Source organism: Panthera pardus, unplaced genomic scaffold (genome assembly GCF_024362965.1).
Source record: "Panthera pardus isolate Hobbes unplaced genomic scaffold, ASM2436296v1 HiC_scaffold_13, whole genome shotgun sequence".
Taxonomy (NCBI): domain Eukaryota; kingdom Metazoa; phylum Chordata; class Mammalia; order Carnivora; family Felidae; genus Panthera; species Panthera pardus.
The window spans coordinates 188,677,584-188,702,832 of NW_026526688.1; the positions used below are offsets into that span (position 1 = coordinate 188,677,584).

General features: G+C 34.3%; 1 protein-coding gene across 9 annotated transcripts in view; it reads right to left on the reverse strand.

Annotated features, from left to right (window-relative positions):
- SLIT2 (slit guidance ligand 2) overlaps nt 1-25,249 on the reverse strand; it is a 375,202-nt gene that overhangs the window by 97,294 nt on the left and 252,659 nt on the right. For all 9 annotated transcript variants that reach the window (XM_053901653.1, XM_019453603.2, XM_053901651.1 and 6 more), the window contains 3 exons: nt 15,155-15,226; nt 14,579-14,650; nt 2,126-2,197 (listed from right to left, as the gene is read on the reverse strand). In XM_053901653.1, the coding sequence (XP_053757628.1) occupies nt 2,126-2,197; nt 14,579-14,650; nt 15,155-15,226 (216 nt within the window). The remainder of the gene's footprint in view (nt 1-2,125; nt 2,198-14,578; nt 14,651-15,154; nt 15,227-25,249) is intronic.

The following is a 25,249-nucleotide window of genomic DNA, read 5'->3' on the forward strand; positions in this document are numbered from 1 at the left end:
GAGTTGGATGCTTCACCAGCTGAGCCGGCACCTCTGTTTTACTTGCATTTGTAGGGATTCCACATACTTGCAAAGCTATGACTTCCCTGTGGTGATTCTCTTTCCTCCTCTTTTTTACCTCCCTTTAGGACCTGACATTTTGGCCTTCTCTGTGGTCCTCATAATGCTTTCTTAAAAGCTTAGGAACTAGTCTGATGTGTGGACTGATAATCCCATTTCTCTACTCTGTGCCACAACACAGGTCACACCTACTGTGTTCTCCAATCTGTCAGCCAAATGAAGGAGTCAGAGAGCAGAAGTAAGGAGAAGGACAAAGTAGGGAGCCTGGAAGACAATTGGAAAAGGTGCCTGTTTTGAGCATTTTGTACTTACTTTAAATTATGTGGTCTGAAAATTAGGAGAAAGAAAGAGTTAGACACTACTTCCTTCTGTCCCTTTCACTTACTTCTTTTCATCTGTTCAAGCAAATCTAAGATGCTTAACCAAGTTCTCAGTGAGCCATAAAGAGATAATCGTGTTGCTTTAGTCCTGGCAGGCTTAAGGATGGGTCTTGAGCTAGGGACAAAATATTAGGCTGAGGGACAAAGATAGCTTTTTAAGTAAGATTTATCTCCATACAGATCCCATGGTTTATTAACCTGTTTGTTACATCAACGACCAGTAAGTGTGTGTGGAAGGGGAGAGAAGGTGCTATTTTCAGTGTTGGTACTAAGCAGGCCAGTGATAGCAAGAGATTATGATGAGTAAATGGCAAGGAGAACAGTGCTAGGAGAATGTAAAAGAAGGACAGAGAAGCAGGTAATATATAGACAATGCTTGACTAAAGCAATAGCTATATTTATAATGTATGTAATGTATACAGAGTCATTCTATTAAAGATCAGAAACAGTATTTGATGAGTCCACCTCAAGGGTTAAAAATAATTTGAAACCCAAATAAAGACATTAGGGCATAAGGATCAGTATTTATCATGACTTACTGGTCTCTTGTAAAATCAATTTTTTGGGTTGTACAGTATTAAAAAGATTGAAAAGAGAGAGGGGGAGACATACAGAGAGAGAGAGAATGTAGCAAAATGGAGAGCACTACACACAGTAAGGCTAAATATTATTTAGTTAACAATTTGCTTCATGTGTGTGTGTCTGTGTGTGTTGTGTGTGAAAACTGGGCTGTGATATAAAATATGTTTCTTGATACTGATAAAAATTTAAAATATGAAGACTAGGATGTAAGTAAGAACTTACATTTACCCAGTAAGGAAAGAGATCTACGTCTGGGAAGTCTTGGGGGATTAGGAGTAAATTTATACAAGATCAGTGGTACAAACCCTGACACCAACAAATGTATACACTCGACAGAGAAAGTACCATTTTAAACTTAAGAATTTTAGAGTCAACTGGCTGTGAACTAGTTGAGAGAGCACAGTACATCATCGTCATCTTTGTATCCCCTGAATGCGGAAGTCTACGTGTGTTTGGTGATTTGAACAGAATTTGATGATCTAACAGTAATCATCTTAATGTTAGCATACTTCTTCCAATTTCCTTTTCATAGGAGCATTCATTTAAACACTTGCGGTCAGGTTTTGTTCTTATACATGTATGTATAGTAAATTCTTTTGACACAAATGAATGGTAGCTATTGTCTAAGCAGAATGGTTTTTAAAAGATGCAATCCAGCGATTTGTAGATAATTTTCTCAGTATATACCAAGTTGGGTGCTATTGCTGTGCTCTGGCCCTTATTCCAGCACTGTTACCCCTGCACATTCTTTGGACAAAGGTGGATAAACATATCACTATGTCACTCTCCTTCCCAACTACTGTTAAATCAAAACAGAGAGTTTCACAAAGGGCATGGACTGCACGAGCTTTAAATGACAGAGTAGCCAGGAAGCATATATTTCTGACAGGGTGGAGAGAAAGGTTTTGAGACAACTTCAAAGTGCTGTGTCCTCAAATAAATAACCACCATCAATGTGAGCTGCACTAGACTAATCTTTTCCATTTCATTAAACTATGTCATTTGGGGTCGAGTTTTCCTGAAGCTTCCATGAAAATATGAGATGGTACACTGACTAAAATATTATATTTGGTTCAACAGATCAGAAACAATCAAATACTTACAGTAGCTGTAAGGAAAACAGTCCTTCAAATAAACTTTTTGGGAGTTCCGTGATCTTATTTCCATAGAGGACACTGAAAAAAACATGATTTAAATGAAAAAGAAATTAGACATCAAGCCAGCATAACAAATTGACCCAAAATATATGTATTCAGGCATATAGGAGGTTAGTAAGTACTCCATACATCATAAAAACTATAGTTGAGTGAACAAACTTCAATTTGCAAATGTGTTTTTTCCTGATTATAGATCAGATATATACATATGGTAGAAAGTTCAGAAAACATTGAAAAACAAAGAAAATTAACAAAAGTGAGCTCATTCCATTATTTAATGCCTTTTCATAGAAATGTCCACTGTTAAATTGTCATGTTTTTCAACACACACACACACACACACACACACACACACACACACACACAGTATTGCATTCTGTAATAAAAAAGGAGAACACTAAATGTGGAATTCATTGCTCATTAAAGGAATGAGTTTTAGGCTTATCATACTGGTAAAAAGTGAAAGGAATCTACATAAAGGTAAGCTTTTTGTTACATAATGTATATGCTTGAGAATTGTAAGGTATGTGTAGAAAGTGATCACTAATACGAGTACAGAAACATTTTTGAAATGCACGTTTCTCCAAAAACATGAACAGGAATGTATCCTCATGGTATTCAGCTCTGATCAGCCACTATGTGCAGCTACCCGGTGCAAGAACCACGGTTTAGTCCCTTCAACACACCTGGCGCCTTGCATTGATTTGGGTATGCAGTGACATTCTAACATTGGATTGATGAGTGATCATTGTTTGAGGAGTCAATTGAAGAAATAAGTTAGCAAGTGGACAAATTAAGGAAAAATTAACAAGATGGGTGAAATGAGGGGATTTCAACAACAGATGAACAGAAATGGGTTGACTCATCATGCTGGCTATTAGCAACAGGTCTGCCATGATGCCTATCTATTTTTTACCCCCAAAGTAGGGAACCAAAATAACGAATGGGAAAAGACAGAAATTATATTCCTTAGGGTGACCAACTGGCAATACATACCAAGAATTGTAAAGACAATTATAAAAAATTTTACTTAGTTTTACTTTTAGGGGCTGAAGAAAATAATCACAAACACAGTATTTTGTGTACAAAATGTCAATCATGGCATAACTTATAACAATGAAAAATTGACACAAATAAAATATCTCCAAATCCCCCCAAAAAGGGTATTGGTTAAATGCATATTTCACATTCACAAAAATGATATTTTGAGAAATATTTAATGACATGAAAGTGTTAATATAACATTAAAGTTGAACAAAACAATAAAGAAGTACATTATAGTATGATCTTAATTTAGTTCAGAAAAATATATATACACGTACATAAGGAAAAAAGCAGAAAATCTCTGGATGGCAGGCAATTTGCCATTCAGAGGTGATTTTAATTTGCATCTATATGTTTTTCTTTATGTTTTATATTCTCTACATTGATCCTATTTCTTCTGAAAATGAGAAAAATGTTCTTTCAGAAAAGACATAAAGGATGTCACAATATGTAAAGGAAAAAGCTGAAATGAGAATCTAAATAATTAATATGTTTGGCAGCAGTATATGATTTCTGTTTGAAATGGACTAAAATAACAATTCAAGAGAAATGAATAAGAGTGAGGGAAAAGCTGTTGTTTCCTTTTAAGATGTCAGTGAGAGGTGGGATGTATTACAATATAGGAAGGAAATTCTCAAGGGAATAAATAAATATGGCTGGATACTATATTGTGTAAGGAGACATTCTACTTGTATAGATCCCAGTGGTATAGTTATATAATATAACATAAAAGTTCATTTGTGCAGAATATAGATGCTTTTAAATAAGGTAAATCAATTAGAGAAAAACTATTTTTAAAAATCTAAGAAAAAAAAGAGAGAACTCTGTATTGTTAGCATCAAAGAGGTAAGGGAATTAAGAAAGGATAAGCAATAATAAATGCATTTTTTTAAGGTCAGAGGCCTTATGGGAACACACGTGAGCAGATCAAGGTGGCACTATTTCAGGACATTCAATGCAATATCATTCAACTGACTAAATTTAACAAGAGATATCATATACTTATTATGTGTCAGGAACTTTTACGAGGTTCTAAGCTTGGTGTCCAATTAAACTGAATGCAACCGTTGTTTGTTGAATATGCATCACTTGTCCTTGTGCCAGAATAATACAACTGAAGTGAGCCAAGTATGATTTCAAAGAGGAACCCAAAATAGCAATTTTGAATATTAAAGGAGTTTCATATTTTGAACCCAATGAAATATAAAAAGGAAATAGGATGCATATAAATTGTGGGGACCCATATAAGAATTAAGGAGCAAGTTATGAAATTAGAAATCAACTATAAGCACCTGGGAGCTCCTGGGTGGTTCAGTTGGTTAAGCGTCTGATTCTTGATTTTGGCTCAGATCATGATCTCATGGTTCATAAGATTGAGCCCCGCATTTATCTCTGTGCTGTCAGAGCGGATTGGGATTCTCTCTCACCCTCTGTCTCTCTGCCCCTCCCCCCAAAAGTAAACATTTAAAAAAAGGAAAAAATCTGGAAAGAACACAAATACAAGGAGGTAAAATAACATGCTACTAAATAATGGATAAGTCAACAAAGAAATAAAAGACAAAATAAAAAAAAATACATGAAGACAAAATAAAATGTAAACACAACAGTCCAGAACCTTTGGGATACAGCAAAGCTATTCTAAGAGGTAAGTTGATAGCAGCATATTTCTTACTCAAAAAGCAAGAAAAACTTCAAATGAATAACCTAAACTTACACCTAAAGGAGCTAAAAAAAGAAAAGTAAACAAAACTCCAAACCAGTAGATAAATAAAGAAAAGAATAGAGAAATATATTAAATAGAAACTAAAAAAATAGAAGAGATCAATGAAATCAAGAGCTGCTTCTTTGAAAAGATCAACGAAACTGATAAACCTTTAGACAGATTCACCAAAAAGAGAGGACTCAAATAAACAAAATCAGAAGCAAAGAGGAGAAATGACAGCTGACAGAAATACAAAGGGATATGATGATAAATTACATATGAACAAACTGGACAACCTAGAAGAAATGGATAAATTCTTAGAAATATATAAGCTCCCAAAACTGAATCAGGGAGAAAAAGAAAAAAATGTTTCTTTTCAAAATTTTATTTAAATTCTAGTTAGTTAACATACAGTGCAATGGCAATATTGGTTTCAGGAGTGCAATCCAGTGATTCATCAATTACATACAACACACCATGCTCATCATAACAACTGCCCTCCATTAAAAAAAATGTTTAATGTTTTTAATTTATTTTTGAGAGACAGAGCATGAGTGGGGGAAGCACAGAGAGAGAGGAAGACACAGAATCTGAAGCAGCTCCAGGCTCTGAGCTGTCAGCACAGAGCCTGATGCAGGGCTCAAATCCACAAACTGTGAAATCATGACCTGAGCTGAACTTGAATGCATAACTGATTGAGTCACCCAGGCACCCCAACAACTATCCTCCTTAATATCCATCACCCATGTAGTCTATCTCATACCCACCTCCCTCTACCAACCTTCAGTTTGCTATCTTTATAAGTTTTTTATAGTTTGTTTCTGTCTCTCTTTTTCTCTCCCTTCTATATGGTCATCTGTTTTGTTTCTTACACTCCACATAAGGTGCGAAGAAGGGGGAACCATCTTGCACTATGAGTGAGAATGAAAACTGGTGCAGCCACTCTGGAGAACAGTATGGAGGTTCCTCAAAAAGTTAAAAATAGAATTGCTATATGATTCAGCAATTTCACTAACAGGTACTTACTCGAATGATACAAAAATACAGACTCCAGGGGGTACCTGCACCCCGATGTTTGTAGCAGCATTATTAACAATAGGCAAACTATGAAGAGAGCACAAATGCCCACCAACTGATGAATGGATAAAGAAATGTGGTGTATATATGCAATGGAATATTATTCAGCCATCAAAAAGAATGAAATCTCACCATTTGCAATGACGTGGATAGAGCTAGAGTATACTATGTTGAGTGAAATAAGTCAGTCAGAGAAAGACAAATACCATATGATTTCACTCATATGCAGAATTTAAGAAATAGAAAATGTGAACAGACCAATTAGCAGCAATGACATTGAATCATTAAAAAAAACAAAACAAAACAAAACAAAAAAAAAACTTCCCAACAAACAGAAGTCCAAAACCAGATGGCTTCACAGATGAATTCTAACAAACATTTAAAGATTTAATACGTATTCTTCTCAAACAACTCCAGAAAATAGAGGATGAAAGAAATCTTCTAAATTCATTCTATGAAGCCAGCATCACTCTGATACCAAAATCAGATAAGGGCACTACAAAATAGAGGACTACAAGGCCAATAATGCTGATAAACAAGGATGCAAAAATCTTCAACAAAACATTAGCAAACTGAATCCAAAAATACATTAAAAAAATCATTTACCACGATCAAGTGGGATTTATTCTTGGGATGCAAAGGTGATTCAATATTTGCAAATCAAATCAACACAATAGAACACGTCAACAAGAGAAAGGATAAAAAGCATACGATAATTTCAATAGATGTAGAAAAAGCATTTGACAAATTACAACATCTATTCATGATAAGAGTCTTTAACAAAGTAGGTTTAGAGGGAACATACCTCAATATAATAAAGTCCATCTATGAAAAACCCACAGCTAACATCATCCTCAATGGTGAAAAAATGAGATCCCTTTACCTAAGATATGGATGTCCACTCTCACCACTTTTATTCAACATAGTACTGGAAGTGTTACCCACAGCAATCAGATAAGAAAAAGAAATAAAAGGCATCCAAATTGGTAAAGAAAAAGTAAATTTTTCACTCTGTGCAGATGACATGATATTATGTATACAAAACCCTTAAGATTCCACCAAAAAAACTACTAAAACAGATAAATGAATTCCATAAGGTCACTGGATACAAAGTCAATATACATAAATCTGTTGCATTTCTATACATTAATAATCAAGTAGCATAAAGAGAAATTAAGAAAACAATCCCATTTATAGTTGCAGCAAAAATAATAAAATACCTAGTAATAAACCTAACTTAGGAGGCAGAAACCTGTACTCTGAAAATGATAAAAAGTTGATGAAAGAAACTGAAGACAACACAAATGGAAAAATACCCCATACTCTGAACTAGAAGAATAAATATTGTTACAATTCCCACATTACCTAAAGCAATCTACAGATTTAATGCAATCCATATCAAAAAAATCCCAAGAGCAATTTTCACAGAACTAGTACAAATAATCCTAAAATTCATATGGAACCACAAAAGATCCCAAATAGCCAAAGAAATTTTGAGAAAAACAAACAACAAATAAACAAACAAACAAAAAAAAAACTGGGAATATCACAATCTCAGATTTCAAGATATACTACAAAGCTATAGCAGTCAAAACAGTAAGGAGCTAGCACAAAAATAGACATATAGATCAGTAGAACAGAGAACCCAGAAAGAAATCCACTATTAACATGTCCATTAATCTTCTACAAAGGAGGCAAAAATATGTATTGGGAAAAAGAGTCTCTTTTTGGGAAAACTGGACAGTTATGTGGAAAAAATAGATAAATAAACTGGACCACTTTCTTACACCAGACACAAAAATAAACTCAAAAATGGTTAAAGGACCTATATGTAAGACCTGAAACCATAACATTCCTAGAAAAGAGCACAGGCAAGAATTTCTCTGATGTTAGCTGTAGCAACATTTTTCTAGATATGTCTCTCGAGGCAAGGGAAACAAAAGCAAATATAAGCTATTGGGACTACATCAAAATAAAAGCTTGTTCACAGAAAAGGAAACAATCAATAGAATTAAAGGCAACCTATTGAATGGGAGAATATATTTGCAAATGACATATCCAATAAATGGTTAGTTTCTAAAATAGCTAAAGAACATCTACAACTCAACACCAAAAAAAAAAAAAAAACACCCCACAAATAATCCAAATTAAAAAATGGGCTGAAGACATGAACAGGCATTTCTCCAAGAAGACATACAGTTTGCCACTAGACACATGAAAAGATGCTCAACATCATTCATCACCAGGGAAATACAAATCAAGGCCACAATGAGATATCGCTTCACACCTGTTAAAATGGCTAGTATTAAAAAGACAAGAAACAATAAGTGTTGGTAAGAATGTGAAGAAAAAGGAACCCTCACACACTGTTTTTGGGAATGCAAACTGGTGCAGCCACTGTGGAAAACAGTATGGAGGTTCCTCAAAAAATTAAAAATAGAACTACCATATGATCCAGTAATTCCACTACTGGGTATTTACCAACAGAATACAAGACACTAATTTGAAAAGATATATGCACCCCTATGTTTACAGCAGCATTATTTTCAATAGCCAAGCTATGGAAGCAGCCCAAGTGTCCATCAATACACAAATGGATAAAGAAGAGATGGTTTTACATATATATATATATATATATATATATATATATATACACATATATATATATACGTATATATGTATATATACGTGTATATATACATATATACGTATATATATATATAGTGTCTCTCTATATATAGACACAATAGAGTATGAACCATAAAAAGGAATGAAATCTTGCCATTTGCAAGAACATAGATGGATCTAGGCAGTGCATTGCTAAATGACACAAACCAGTCAGAGAAAAACAGATACCATATGATTTCACTCATGTGTGGAATTTATCAAACAAAACAAATGAACAAATAAAAAAAATGAGACAAACCAAGGCTGCCAGCATGGCTCAGTTGGTTAAGCATCTGACTCTGATTTCGGCTCATGTCATGATCTCGCGGTTTATGAATTCCAGCCCACATCAGGTTCTGTGCTATGCAGAGCCTTCTTGGGATTCTCTCTCTCTCTCTCTCTCTCTCTCTCTCTCTCTCTCTCTCCCTGCCCCTCCCCTGCTCACATTCTCTGTTTCTCTTGGTCTCTGTCCCTCTGTCTCTCAAAATAAAGTTTAAAAAAAAGTTAAAAGAAAAAAGACAAACTAAAGAACATACTCTCAACTACAAAGAGCGGACTGACAGTTACCAGAAAGGATGTGGGTGGGGGGATGGGTGAAATAGGTGAAGGGGATCAAGAACTTATGATGAGCGCCGAGTAATGTATAGAATTATTGAAACACTATATTTTACACCTGAAAATAATATAATCCTGTATTGTTAACTATTCTGGAATAAAATTTAAAAAAATAAAAGGGAAAAAAGAATAAAGGGGCAAATAATTTAGCAGGTTTTTCATTTGGGACTTTTGCCTTAAAAGTTGGCTCAAATAACATGAATGGAGGACTGGTTAGGAGATGTGTCTTATTATATTGTGAAACATTTTATTCCAACAAATCGTTGTTTTCTTTAAGATCATGTTAAAAAAATAGATGTTTTTTGTTAATGAGACAGTTTGGGTACATAGGGAAATAAATATGGGGGGAATCACAAAAGGATGAAGGAAATCTATGTAGTCATTATTGGGTATGTGGACTGCCAATCATAAAATATTATCATAAAGAAACAGTAAATGTTATGGGATGAGATTTCTCTACAGAAAGGTATAGCAATAGTAGAGCTGGCACAGTTGTTGTTTTTTTTTTAACATTTATTTATTTTTGAGACAGAGAGAGACAGAGGATGTGCAGGGGAGGGTCAGAGAGAGAAGGAGACACAGAATCCGAAAGTCTCCAGGCTCTGAGCTGTCAGCCCAGAGTCCGACGTGGGGCTCGAACTCACGGACCGTGAGATCATGACCTGAGCCGAAGTCGGACGCCCAACCGACTGAGCCACCCAGGTGCCCCTGGTACAGTTTTCTTATATGCAGTGAGATCCAACTGGTAGCAAGGAAAAATGACTTAAAAATATAAAAAAACCAAAGACCGGGACAGAGAAGCTGGATGAGAATCAAGAAAATAAGGCCAAAATCCATAAAAATGGGACAAAGGCATGTCATTACATAAAGATATAAAGTGCAAGGAGGCCAGTGAGACTTTGTGCTGCATTCCTATGAGGGAAAGAAAATTTTAAAAGAAATTGAAAGATGAAAATGAATTCAGCTGAAAGGAAAATAAATACCTGAGGGGTCTGGATAATGTCATCCAAATACGAGCAGTGACAAACTGGGTAACTTCTCTCCGGTTTTCTTACACATCACTTATATTCAACATACGGCCTCCAGGATACGAGTATGCTGATCGAGAATTACTTTATAGCCCATTGGACCAATAGGGAAATCTTAAGGAAACCTTAAGCAGCTCTTGTACCTGCTGCCAGACAAAAGGCAAAGAATTCTAAGCCTAGTTTCACCCTAGTGAGTTTCAATAGTAGGAGAGTAGGATAGTAGGAAACAGCAACAGCCGGTGGCCAGTCTTTGAATTCTCCTGCTCTTGTTGAAATCTGGCAGAAGACAGTTACTACCAAAGAGAGAGAAAAAAAAAAATGTCCCAGGGCACCGAGGTGGCTCAGTCAGTTAAGCATCCGACTCTTGATTTCGGCTCAGGTCACAATCTCAGTTTGTGAGTTCAGGCCCTGCATCGGGCTCTGTGCTGGCAGCCACTTAGTGTGCTAAAGGCTCTATGCTTAGTCACTATGCTGTGCTACTACAGCACTTTTTTATTTTGTGATATAAAATGATGTTTCCAACCAGTAAATGGGAAACAATAGAAGATGTGTACAGACAATGCCTAGTACACTAATATGTTGAATTCCTAAGAAATCATTGTTAAATATTATAGAAATACTGTTGTTGTCACAATGACAGCAGTAAAAGCCCTGAGTATGAAATCATTCAAAAGACACATGTATTCTGAATGCTTTTTTGTCTTTAATATATGTTATATTAATAATAAAATATACTAATAGTATAACATAATAACATGCAATAAAATAATGTTAATGTTAATAAAAATAAATGCTAATGCAATTATTTAGTAGGAGAGACCTTAAAATATTCAATAAATCAGGTTCATTTTTCTCTAAGGTATACTATTTTGGTGATTAACAATTTAAAATGTTTTTTTTTAATTTAATAAAATCTGGCATCATATCATCCTTAATTATTTTCGCTTCTTTAGTAAATACATTGATTCAATTAAACTGCCTATGTAGTTGAGTATGTTCTAGAAAGACATGTAAGAGAAGCCTGTAGAAGTAAAAACTGGATTTAAAAAAAAAAAGGTAGTGTCGCTGATTTGCATGGCTTCCGCAGTTACCCACAAACCCCCGTCACTGTACTCCTTTCCAAAGACTTAAGCCCTCACTATTACATTACGATCTCCAACCCTATTCTTTTCCCACAAACCTGTTATCTATCAACCTGTTTTGTCCCTCTGTCCTCATGGTTGTGTCCTAGACCTTGCTGTTATCAACAACCACAACCACAACCTCTGCATTATTTCATTTTCAACCATCTGCCCCACTTCCAGTCACATTTTTTTTCTTGCTCTTTCTTGAAACACTCAGCATACTCTCATCTCAGGGCCTTAGAGTTTAGCTGTTCTTTTGGTCTCGAATGCTCTTTCTTCATGTATCTGCACAACTCACTCCTACAATTCGAGTCTTCAGGTCTCCCTGCCCAATATCATTTTCTTGGGAGGCCTCTGCTGACCTTCCTGTTTAAAATTTCATCTCTCCTCCCCATTGGCCTCCTTATCACTTCTGCTTTCTTTATTTTCCTTCAGAGAATTTTTTTTTTTTTAAGTAGGCTTCATACTCAGTGCAGAGCCCCATGTGGGGCTTGAACTCACAACCCTGAGATCAAGACCTGAGCTGAGATCAAAACTCAGATGCTTAAGTGACTGAGACACCCATGCGCCCCTTACTTCACAGCACTCTTAATCATCAGATACACTATATCTTCTGACCAGTATCTAGTTTATCATTGGTCACCTCCACGAGAGAGGAGTTTCTGTATTTTGTTCACTCGTGAATCCCCAGGGCCTTGAAGAGGGTCTAGGACACAATAGGGTCCCACATCTCTGTGGAATGTAGGATTGTGGTGAAATGAAAAAAAAAAAAAAAAGCTATTGTGAGTCTGGACAGTTGTATACTTTATAAGAGGTATAAATTAATCTTTGGAGGGTCAATTCAAAATGTGAACACAATGAGGAAAATGCTACCAGTTACAGCACGTGGACTTTCTCTAGGATTGCACAGCTGTTTGATTCTCTCAATAAACATGTTTGTGTTTTTGTTTTTTTTCAAGTAGGCTCCACAGCCAGCATGGAGCCCAACATGGGGCTTGAACTCACAACTCTGAGATGGAGACCTGAGCTGAGATCAAGAGTTGATGCTTAATTGACTGAGCCACCCAAGGTGTCCCTAAAAACGTCTGTTTTCTGACATTATAGGGTAGTATTTGGTGTTGCATTTCTGGAAAACAGTTCCCACTCTTCTGTATATGACTAGGTTTTGAACTAGGAATTCCCCAGTGATTTAATTCGCTGACTAAAAGTCAGTTCCATAAGGAAAAATCATGCTTTGTTATGGCTTTCTGAAAAAAACTGTACATGAGAGTTCTGGTCATGAAGATTAAAATCTCAATTCAGCAAGTACATTGCTTTACACATTTTATTTCTTTTACTATTTGCTATGAGTCTATTATATTTATATGGATAAGTATATAATAATTTATAATATAATCATTAGTTGTAACTAAGTGTTTATTAATAAATATAATATATATTAATATAACATTGCTATGTCAATAATGTAAAATATACAATATTTATAAATACATTATTTATAATACAATAAAATATATATCTTTGTAGGTAATAAATACACTGTCATATTAAACATAATGTATAAGTACATAGAACTTATATATTATATATAATTATAAATATATAATAACACATATATAAAATTATGGTCTATTACTTTTTAAATTTATTGTATTTCTTTTTTATCAGTTATTTTAATTCTCACAACCAGAATGTGTCAACTAGCATTAAGACAATAGAACTTAACAGTAAACTGTCAGCAAAACTGCTATTAATAAGAATTCTCCAAACATTTCTCTCTTTTGACATTTTACTACTTATCTTTGAGGCACAGATACCTGACGGACCAGGGATTGGTACAATGACTTGACTTTCGCTCTGTCCTTTTGTGTGGATGGAAGGTTGTCTCTATTTACTTTGGACAATATGACCGTCCAGAGTGGCATACCCCGTAATTCATGGGCCATCTGATTGAATAATTTAATGGAGTTTTACATTAATCTTTGTTATTTTAGAATCTGCCAGCTCAGTCTAAGAGCAACACCGGTCTACATTCTACATTTTCGGCCGACAATTGTTCCCCAGGTCTTGGACTTCCTCTGGTTAATTCCAGAGGTGGTTAACATCCACAACAAAAAAGAACCTAGGCAGATTCCATTTTCTTTCTTCAAAGAAAACTATAGTTTTCTGAGCAGACCGGCACAGCAACCTGGGTCTCCATGTGCCCGGATGACCACTTCTGTCTATTCCTCCCCAGGGATGACTGAGTGTGGAGTGCTGCATGAGCCCTAGATGTTTATCTGGGCCTTACACATGTGTATCATGGACCTCCCGCTGGCCACCACTGCCTTCTGAAATTCTCAAGAGCTCTGCAGTCATTGATAACAATAAGAACCCTTCTCTAAGCTCCAACTCTTAGGAAAATACATGCGAGCCTCCATGTTCAAATTTTAAAGTTACAATCTGAACTCAAGTTGACTGTACCTGGTGGACTTCTGAAGATTCCTTTACAAATTCGAAAGAATAGCAGCCTTTATCCATTTATTTTACAATAATTTTAATTTATATAGTTATCTCTCTGAAAGTCCTTTTGATGTTAAAAAGCCGTCATACTTTTATTATCTTTGTTCTTTGAGAGATTAAAGCTGGTTCTTTCAAGGAAGTCTTAAGGAGATGAAGCAGGGAGTTGAGGGGGCCTCTCACTGCACGTCTTCAACTGTTCCCTCCATAAGACCTCACTGAGCATCGTTCTGAGGGGACTAATATTTCCCTCAGGACAGAGTGGCTGCTGGCTTGAGGCTTATAAATATAACAATGACCAGAGTGTTCCAAAATACACATTCCAGCTATATTTCAGAAACAAAAAGCTGTCAGTAATTATAATATAAATACAGAATAATTTAGAGGCTCTTCCCCTTGCTTTCTAAATAGCAAAACTATCAAATCCTAAAATATATACCCTTAAAAATGGGCTGATTTTAGTGACAGGTAGCAGTCTTCCATGAAAATGATGAAACTCATTAAGATTAATAATAATGAATATTATTAATAATTCATGACAAAAAATTAAAGGGTTCTTTTTTCTTAAATCCAAATTTGTAAAAGATGGACCCAGTATTAGTTGCATATTCTGCTTTCCTTTGGCGACGTGGTCAATACTTACAGTGAATTCAGAGAGCGTAGTCCTTGGAAAGCATCTGGTGCTAGTTCGGAGATCTGATTATTGCTCAGGTCACTAAGATTAGAAATAGGGTTAGGTTAAATTAAATAGAATGTCAGTGAGGATTTACTGCAGGAGAAAGCTATTTACTGCCTTTACATGTCCATTTTGCACCTATTAATACATGTATAAAATTTGCAACATAAAACATCTGAAGCATCTTAAATTAAAAAAAAAAAATCAGACTTTTAAATCAATTACTGGCTCTTTTCTTAAATTATTATAAAAGCTGCCATGTCTTATTTTTGAAAATAGAACATCTAAGATTTGACTGCATACTATATTGATCACATAAATTCATGCGGGTGTGAATCAATATGTTAAATTACAGAGAACGTTAAAATATTACATAGTTTAGCTTTTAACATCACAGTATTATAAAACTAGCAATCGGATAGTCACATCACTTAATATTTAAGCTGTCAAACATTCAAATATTCATACTTAAGTGAATGTCTGCACGGTCATGACCTGTATAATTTTTAAAATTACATATATTCTAGAATATTATTCACTCACATTCTTCTAAGCTTTTTATATGGTGAGAAAGCTCCAGGAGGGATGACCTTGATTGAGTTCTGTTCCAAACGTCTGCAATGAAAAAATTCAATTTTTAAATGGAAACGTGAGCTCTCAGGGATGTTTAATTCAAGCCCAGGATGCATGTCAAGAAGCCACGTTGATGCTCTTCGTGAGTGATTCTTTTTTTCCTCAAAAATAAGTACTAAAATTAATTGTGCTGTGCTCTAAATGTGGGGCATGATTGGGAATAAAAACAAGGCAATTATAAAATGAATAAAAATATCCTGATTTTTAGGCATTACAGGTCCATTAATATTTAAGTCTGGACTTTGTATAAAAGAGAAAGTACCTGTAAGAAACTAACTTGGAAGTACATGAAAATAACCTTTATATCAGTATGAGAAATATGTATAACACTGAACAGATGTTTAACATGTTTCAAAGACAATTATAACTCTTCCACAAAGGAAATTGCTGTTGAATATTAAGTTTTATAAACCTTTTATCTCCTCTACAGAAAACATATTATAGATTAAAAATGCTGTTATGCCCAGAAAATTAATTTTGCAGCTTCTTATGAGGTAAATCTTAAATTCCAATCCATTAAATACCATAGGTACTTTTCGGTAAGACTGGCTGGACTCTGAATACTTCGTGCGAAAACCACTGCAGCAAAGCGCATTCAAAACACAACTGAAGTGGTTTTGATCACGCACCAAAATCAGTTGAAAATAAATCTATGGTTATGTTTTCAGAGAAAGACACGATTTTACCCACTAAGTTATGAATCACACAAATACATTTCCTTCAGTATCGTATCCATCAAAAACATTGCCCCTCAGCTTCATTTCTATCCATGTGAACATTATAATAAACATTTCCCATCCCTTCCCCTCTTCTCTTTGTATCCCAGAGGCTGACTCTTGGGAACCACATAATCCCAGGCTCACTTGCCAACTGATTTTTGTGGAATTTGGCCAATGAGAGGCACTGGTAGAAACTGAAGGTAGGATGAAGCAAGAAGCCAGGATATTCTCCCTTCCTCTGTCTCAGGGGATGTCCCCAGCAGTGGTCTCATCTCCTTCCTAATTTTAGCTCCTGCTGGGGCCACCTCCTGACTTTGTACAACATTCTTTTCTTCTTAGATCTTTGTAGACCTGGATGTGGAGGCAGCTTTCTGTTCTCTGTGTCACCTTCACAACTGCTTAATTTCATCCCTTATATTAAATCTCTCTGTTAAAATACCTAGCATGAGCTTCATTTTCCTGCCTGGATTAAAAAATATATATACAAATATATTTAGGTATACATGTTTATATTGGCATATTTATATACATATACAAATACAACAACAATATATATATATGTTGACTCTACATGTGCCATATACATTGGTTCATGTTTTATTGAATGTTGGTAAAAACTGAATGTGAATGAGGATATATGTATCAGCAACATTTAATGAACATCAAATCAAAACAAACAAAATATCCCCAGAAGGTTAAGTAGAAATGCCTACATTTCGGTCTTTTCTGATTCCAAAACCCTTCTTTAGTTTCAGGCTTTCCTCAACAGCCTCAGGGTTCACACTGACCTCCTCATCTCTACATGCAATGGGTATCCACAGTCATCATTGCTCTTAAACTCCCTGTAGCATCTGATAGTGCTAACAACACTTCTTCCCTGGATGCGTTACCATGCACCTCTGGTTCTCTTCCCTGTCTCAATCTCTGGATTTGCTTTCCAATCCTCTGAACTCAGTTATTCCCCAAGTTACTGTCCCTTCCTTCCTCTCTCACACAGAAGGTAATTATTTCTCTGTAATTTAGTTATAATTCTTTCCCTCCAAAAAGCAGAAATTATTCTGTTCACATTAAAGATAAATTCAAGTTTATTTACAAAATATATAAGGAAGAAAATTTAATTTTTTATATATATTTATTTTAGATCTTTGAAGTTTTACTGTATAGAGAATTTTTAGTTGTATACTTTATATCAAATATCATACCATACATGTTGTCCTAATACTGTTAAGTATTTTGGGAGATGTTATTTTTAATGTTTTTATAACACTTAATTATCAAAATGGACCATCATTAATTAATCATTCTCTATTATTGGCCATTTAGGTTAGTAATAATTTTACGTGATTATTAATAACATGGCTTAGTTGTCTTAAGACAACTGAAGCATGGCCTCCTCCTGAAGCCTTACTTTATTTTCTCAGGTAAGGTTAGTTGTATCTTTCTTTATACATCCAAGGGCATTCTCTTCTCTGTGCCTCTGCTCTATCTCACTACATTCTAGTCATTTTTCACATATCCCTCCTCCACCAGGTTTGTTGGCTCCTAAGGGGCAGATTTACCCCAGAAGACAAGAAATAAATTGTATGAAGAAAATATAGATTTGGCATCTGGATTATTTATCTAGGTCTGGAGAAAGGGTACTTTTTTCAAAATCTCTAAATATAACAAAGGACATTTAAATCATTTCACTGTTACACTATTGATCAGAATGTTATAGATTGATGGTTTAGAGACACATTTTTTAATTTTTTTTTTTTTTTTGCTGTGATCCCTTCTTGTAGTTAGATTTTAAGAAGTTTAAAATGTAATCAATGAAAATACAGTGAAAGCAAGCTATAGATGCAAGACTATTGACTAGATGACTTTCTACAAATCTGGGCCAATGAAGAATCGTTTCATTTTGTTAAAGACTAGCTCAAAATAATGTAAAGCTATGATGAGAAAAAATAAAAATTCTTAGCATCTAGAAGATTTCTTTCAATGCAAACAGTGATGCAAAACTAGTTCATATGATTACTTTTCATAAATATCATTTCAAGTTCTTGAAAATAAGAAAACCAGTAGTCACTCATTCATTCATTCATTCACCCTTTGTATTCTACCTGTGCAAAATATACTATATGAATGGAATTCAATGGTGATTGGAAGAAACATGTTTATACCCTTATGGAAGTTTTATTGATAGGCATCTAATTTTGCTATTACATTTCCAATTAATTTGTTTAGTACAAGTTTTAAAAAATGACATATTCAGCATTGAAATATCAATGACATTAATTCACAAATGTGGCCAAATTAATTCTACTATCATATATAACTGAAGAGCTTCCTTAGAAAGTTTAAAATTCATTTATTATTTTAAAGTCTCTAAATCCAGAATACTTATAATGATCACTAATTGTCCTAATGGCACTCAAATACATTTTATTGTAGCAACTAAATTTAGATGTGTCTAATCTGCAATTAATTTCATTGATAAATATTCCAACTAAAGCAAACAAAAGATATATAAGTGAGGCTATATATATGTTTTAGAAAATGCATGCACAAAAAGTTATAAAACAAGGAGAATTCATGATGAAACAGTGTTAAATTTTACATGCAAAAATAGTAATTCAAACATAATACAGTGCTGTTGCATGTATCAATCATTCTTGCAACGTACCATAGTTAACCTTCACATTGCAAACCATTTCATTTAGAACATATGCAACAGAAGGCTGAACGATGACATATAAAATGGATTTGCTTGCTTTTCTTTATTTATCTATTTGCTTCCAACCTTTTTTGTTAAAAAAGAAAAAGTATTTGAAACAGAGCTTACATGGTTATTTACACTGACTCAGCAGCTAATTGGTTTTTATGGCACTGTACCAGCAGTCCATTAAGGCAAAGCATAATTGCCTCCTTCATTCAAACAGACAGATTCTCAAGCAAGAAAATATTCTACCACTGACAGATGTCAACCAATAAATTTTAAAATGTTTCAAAATGTCCATTTTGTCTTCTTTAGTTGGCAAACAATAAATTAATGTGTACTTTCTTTAAACTTTCAGATCTCCAGGACCTTACGCTTCATTAGAAGAACTTAAGAATATATTTTTAAAACTGTAAGCAACACACATATCACATGGTGTCCATACTTTATAGAAAAGTGGGGATGGTACTTAAACCAGGTTATAAAAAATAAGGAAGAAATATATTATTCAGGTGAAGGGTAAAAAAACAAGTAAATGAAATGTACATTTTCTATCTTTGCTATCCCACAATCTTCTATTTTAATAGCATAAAATCTGATGAATTTTATAGAGTGCAAATTTGAATCCATTGTTCCATGAAGAATCTAATTAAAACCATACCAGGGTTACAAAAACAGATAATGGCCGAGATATATCTGCTGTGGATAAAATCCACCATAATTAAGAGCGTTCCAAATGTTAGTCCTTCATAAAAAGAAAATGCAATATTTTGAATTTCAAAGTAAAAATATATTTAGAAAACTCAGTAAGGGAAGAAGAAAATTCTATCAACCACATACCGTATGGAAGCCTTTTTCATGTAAAAGTAGCCCAAACCTTTTTCTCCACAGAATGTGTATGAACAATTCCTAAACATTTTATCACTCTGTGTGTGTGTGGGGGGGGGGGGGGGAGGGTATAGTATATAAAAGCAACCTGCTGTTACCACTTCATCAAAATCACAAGGAAATTTTAGTGAAAAGTTCAATGAGATAAGAAAATGGGGACAATTTTATAACTCCTCCATCAAAAAGTTCAACACTACAGTATGTTTAACCAATAAAAACCTTTCTCCTCACTCACATACATCCTTTTTTCTTGTTCTCAATTACTGTTTTGTTTTGTTTTGTTTTGTTTTGTTTTGTTTTAAATAAATCATGCATGTATTCACACTTAAGAGAGTTTCTCAGGAATGAACTCCAACCAACACATGCCACTTTCTGGTGCCTATTTTAAAGAGTATAGAAAATGGAAAATTATCAATAAATCTCTCTGTTCGAATCCTGTAGGCCCTTACAACATGGAAATGATGTGCAGGTATAACTGAGCTCTGTGACTTAAAATACTCTGCTATGGTTATTGACAAGCAGGTCTTACATCAGTAGAGTATACAACATAGTGCAATTCAGGAATTCAAAAATCCCAACTAGTTCTGAAACCATTTATGAGATATTAAACAATATTAGTTTATTTTAAATGACCCATTCAGCTCACTAGTGCTCAATTCTCAGGAATTATTTTCAATATTTTTCAAATTAAATTATGTTGACAAACCATATAAAATGATATCCACATGCCAAAGTGAAACAGCTCTTTCCACGAGGCATTATGTTTTATATATGTGTATACATAAAAATACAAATGTATAGTTCGGTGATTAAAAGTATGAGCTTTACAGCCACTGATAAGTTCTGTGGCCCTTGCAAAAATTAATTTGCTTCTCTCAGTTTCTCTTTCCAAAACATGAGGAAAATAAAACCTCCTATAAACTATGTTTTTGTAAAAATATGAGATATAGAAAAAATGTTTTTCTTGCATAAAAAATAGTGAAAAGATAAAAATATGGGGATATACATGGGTATCTATGTAATCACATACATAATAAACAGCACTATATAATGTCTACAACACATATGAGTTTCACACACACAGATTATATAAAGAAGTAAATCCCGATACATGATTTGATCTCTAAGAGGAAATAAACATATACGATGGAAAAACACATTTTAAACAAATCAGCAGATTTGCAGATCGCTCAGCAATTATGTATTACACACATACATGCATACATCCTTCACATGGAGGCCGAAAAAATATATAATGTTGTAACTTCCATGATCCATATGATTAAAATATACCATTTTTTTTCAACTTTGGAAACTGTCTTAAGAACTCAAAAAGGTTTTACAACACCAGTAAAGTATGAGTTTGGATTGATTGTATCTGTAACATACAGCCCAGATGTTGATTATACATGGCAATAAAACTGACAGTCCTTTGCATTTTCCCCATCTGCTTTTAACATAAATGGCAAAAACAGCTGCCAGAGAATAGAACATAGATTTAATGGGGTGTGTGGGGAAGGTTGTGGAATGACCCTAGCTTCTGAATCTTGGACTGCTCAGTGTAGCCAAACATTCTCATCATTGGTAACATCAATCCACTATTTGAAAAGGAGGAAGCAGCTATATTCTTTTGACATTAGGGATTCTCTTGCCTATTACATAATAATTCCAAAGTCAGTACTTTGTATTTCTGGAATATTACTTCTAACTTTAGCAGTAAATGTATGCCTTGAAATCCTTCATACGTGTCTATATAAAATGACCCAAGATATTTTTGACTGAAGTACAATTTCTGTTACGTAATTGCAGTTCTAGTACTTTGTAAGTTTAATAAATATCTTTGGCAGGTGAATGAATATTTGCCTCTAGAGGGACATACTATGCATACAGCTAGCATTTCTGCCTTAGGACTGTGTCCATACTAATTGATTATCAGCCATCCCTGCCTTGGTATGACTTGTTCCTGAATATTGTCCATTTCCTTAATCTTATTTTATTATTATTTTTTGGTGATGTCATTCTAGGGTACATGCCCCTGAGGATAAAATTCAAATGATGTTTTCAGAGTAGAAATAACTCTTTTTCCATTTGGTCTTTAAGCATTTAAAGCAAGACAAAAATGAGTGTGTGCAAGGGTGTGTGTTCTTACTGACTTCATGTTTCAGGTAGTGACCTAAATAAGAGTTAACATTTTCATGCGTCTATTCACATGGATACATGTCCAAATGCAAAGATACACTCAAAACACACAATCACATGGCTTAGCTCTAGAGGGAAATATGGACTTAGGCACATCGCTCACTGATTTCAGGGGGATGGAGCATAGATTCATAATGTCAATATCAGTAAGTTTTCATGTATAATTTTTCTTTAGCAATTCAAGAAATAAAATAATTAAATGTTCTGCTGCTTTGATTTTCATTGATTGTGAAAACCTTTTGGACATTAACTTTGAGCCAGGCACTGAGCTAAGCTGCCCATTTTGTAATAATTTTAGTTTTAAAAACATTATGCAAATTGTCTTTACACATCATTTGTTTAACAGTATTGCTCAATGAGTAGATAGCAATTGGCCTTCTTCCCCACCCCCTGCACTGATTTACTGTCCAAGTTACCCATCATCTTTTTCCTCAAGTTTAGGAAACAGTGTGACCCTGAGAGAGTAGTATGTGAATTATACGGATTTTCAACTTAATCTTTCCAGAGGATTATAGAACCATAAATCTATAGCTTAATTCCTAAAAAACACATGACAATGATTTGTCTGAGAATAAAGAATACATTTACTATGCACCAACTATCTTCACTTTAATGTTAAAGTCTACATAGGTCTTGTTTTACCTCTAATGGGTCTCCATTTTCTCTTCCATAGAAATGTTTAGGAAATCAACCACCACAGCACCAGGGTCACTTTTTGGAATCACATTCCATCATGATCTGTTGCTACACCTGCCTTTACCATACCCTCCAGACTGTTGCTAACACATTCTTAGTGTACTCTTTTCCTCCAAACCATTCTCCACTCCACCTTAGGAGGGATTTTTCTAACATCTCTAATCATGCTAGTACCTTGCTCAACATGCTTCGTTGTATATACTATTGTTATCAGACAAGGTGATTCGTCACGATTAGGATTCTACTTTGTTCCAGCAATCAAAAGTGCTTTAACTTCTCAAAGACATACTACCTCTAACTTTTCTGGGACTTCACACATGCTTTTTCCTCTGTCTATAAAGTCCCCAATTTCTCTGCCTGCAAGACTCCTCATACCTGAAGATTCCTTGATTCTTCCAGGCACACCAAGGTATTCCTCTCTCTGTATTCCTGTGTGTATATATTTTACTACTATCATATAGTTTAAAATTTTTCTCTTTGTGTGGTTTCAATTTTCTGTGCTGTAAACACCTTGGAGGCTGGAAATGTGTCCTTTCATCCGTAATGCCTGATGCACAGTAGGTACTCACAAATATTTGTTCAGGATGTACTATATGAAAAAAAATGCTATTTTTCATGTGTCCTTCTGTTGCAGTAATACTCATCAGACTCCTTGAATTTATTTAGAGAAACCAGTTGGAGTTCTTTCTTGCCTTACTACCTTATTAATCTCCATGCTGGTCATTTAAGTATTTCTTTTTTTTGCCAATTTACTTATAATTTACTGTACTTATTTTCACCTCATAACTAATATATAAAAATTTGATTCAGTCTTCTATGTCTTTCTCTTCAAAAGCCATTACACTTTTCTGCTTAAATGATCACACATCTCAACAAAAAAGCATATGTGTATACATACATGTAACATGTGTGTTACATAAATAATGTTTTGTGAAATTAGACACAATTAAAAAATAGGTAAGAAAATAAATTGAAAGGGTAGCCAACAGAATGGGAGAAACTATTCGCAAATCATGTAACTGATAAGGAGCTAGTATCCAAAATATATATAGAACTAATAAAACTCAGTAGCAAAAAAAATCAAATAATCCAATTTAAAAATGGGCAAAGGGCTTAAATAGATGCTCTTCCAAAGAAGACATACAAATGGCCAATGTGTACATGAAAAGGTGCTCAGCATCACTAGTCATCAGGAAATGCAAATCAAAACACAATAAGATATCCCCTCACACCTTTTAGAATGGCTGTTATCAAAAAGACAAGAGATAACAAATGTTGGCAAAGACGTGGAGAAGAAAAAACCCTTTGTGCATTGCTGGTGGGAATGTATATGGGTGCAGCCACTTTGCAAAACAATATGGAAGTTCCTAAAAAAATTAGAAATAGAACTACCACATGATCTAGCAATCTCACTCTTGGGTATATATCTGAAAAAAATGAAATCAGTTATCTTGAAGAGATATCTGTGCCCTAATGTTCATTGCAGCTTTCTTCACAGTTGCTAACATATGAGAACAACTTAAATGTCCTTTGACAGACGAATGGATAAAGAAAATGTGATATATATATTGAGATATATGAATATTGATATATATCATGTCATATTGATATGTATCTATATATTATCAATATACACACACACACACACATATACACGATATTCAACCATAAAAAGAAAGGAAATCCTGTCATTTGCAACCATACAGATGAACCTGGAGGACATTATGCTAAGTGAAATAAATCAGACAAAGACACATACTGTATACTATCACCTGTATGTGGATTATTAAAAAAAAAAAAAAAAATTCCAATTTAATTGAATCAGAGAATAGAACGGTGGTTACCAGGGGGTGTGGGAACAGGGAAATGGGGAGATGTAGGTCAAAGGCTACAAATTTTCAGTTATAAAAAGAATAAGTTCTGGGGATCTAATGTATAGCATGGTGACTATAGCTAATAATACAATATTGGGAGTAGATCTTAAGTGTCCTCACCACACACACACACACACACACACACACACACACACACACGAGTTAACTATGTTAACTATGTGAGGTGATGGATGTGTTAATTATCTTGATCTTGGCAATCAGTCCACAATGATTTGATGAGTTTATCAAATCATCACAATCACATTGTACACTTTACATATATGCAATTGCATTTGCCAATCATTCCTCAATAAAATTGGGAGGAGAAAAGAAAAAAATTGGGGGGAAATAGGTCATAATTTTCTTATCATGAATGCATATGATTAATAAACAGTGATTCTATCCACATAATGGATGTATGCAGCTTTTTAAAGATTGTTATCTCACTATTTCACTCAATAACAATTAAAGATTATTGAAGATACACACATGAAATTGAAAATTCTGCCAAAATAAATATGAAAGCACTCCAATATTATTAGTGAACTCAAGAATGGTCTATGGAACTACAAGTATAGCTGAATTTATAAATTTATTTTATATAATTTATCTTACTTTTTTTTTTTTTTGCTGTGGAATTATCAAAGCTACTGTATGGATTATACTAAGCATGGCTACTGATAACTAAGAATACATATGAAATGCTTGTTCTGAGGGAACATGATAGAGATCTTTGTTCACTGAATAATGAATTGGCTCTCTGCATTCGGTAGGAAGCTAAATTATGATGTCTTTTTTCTGGGCCCCTAATTCAGGATGGAATCATAATAAAATGCAGCAAATATAATCCAAAAGTACAAGGAAATAAAAATTAAGAATGAGCAAAGTTTGCATGAACTTCTTCCACATCAAATGACTTTCTGACTACCAA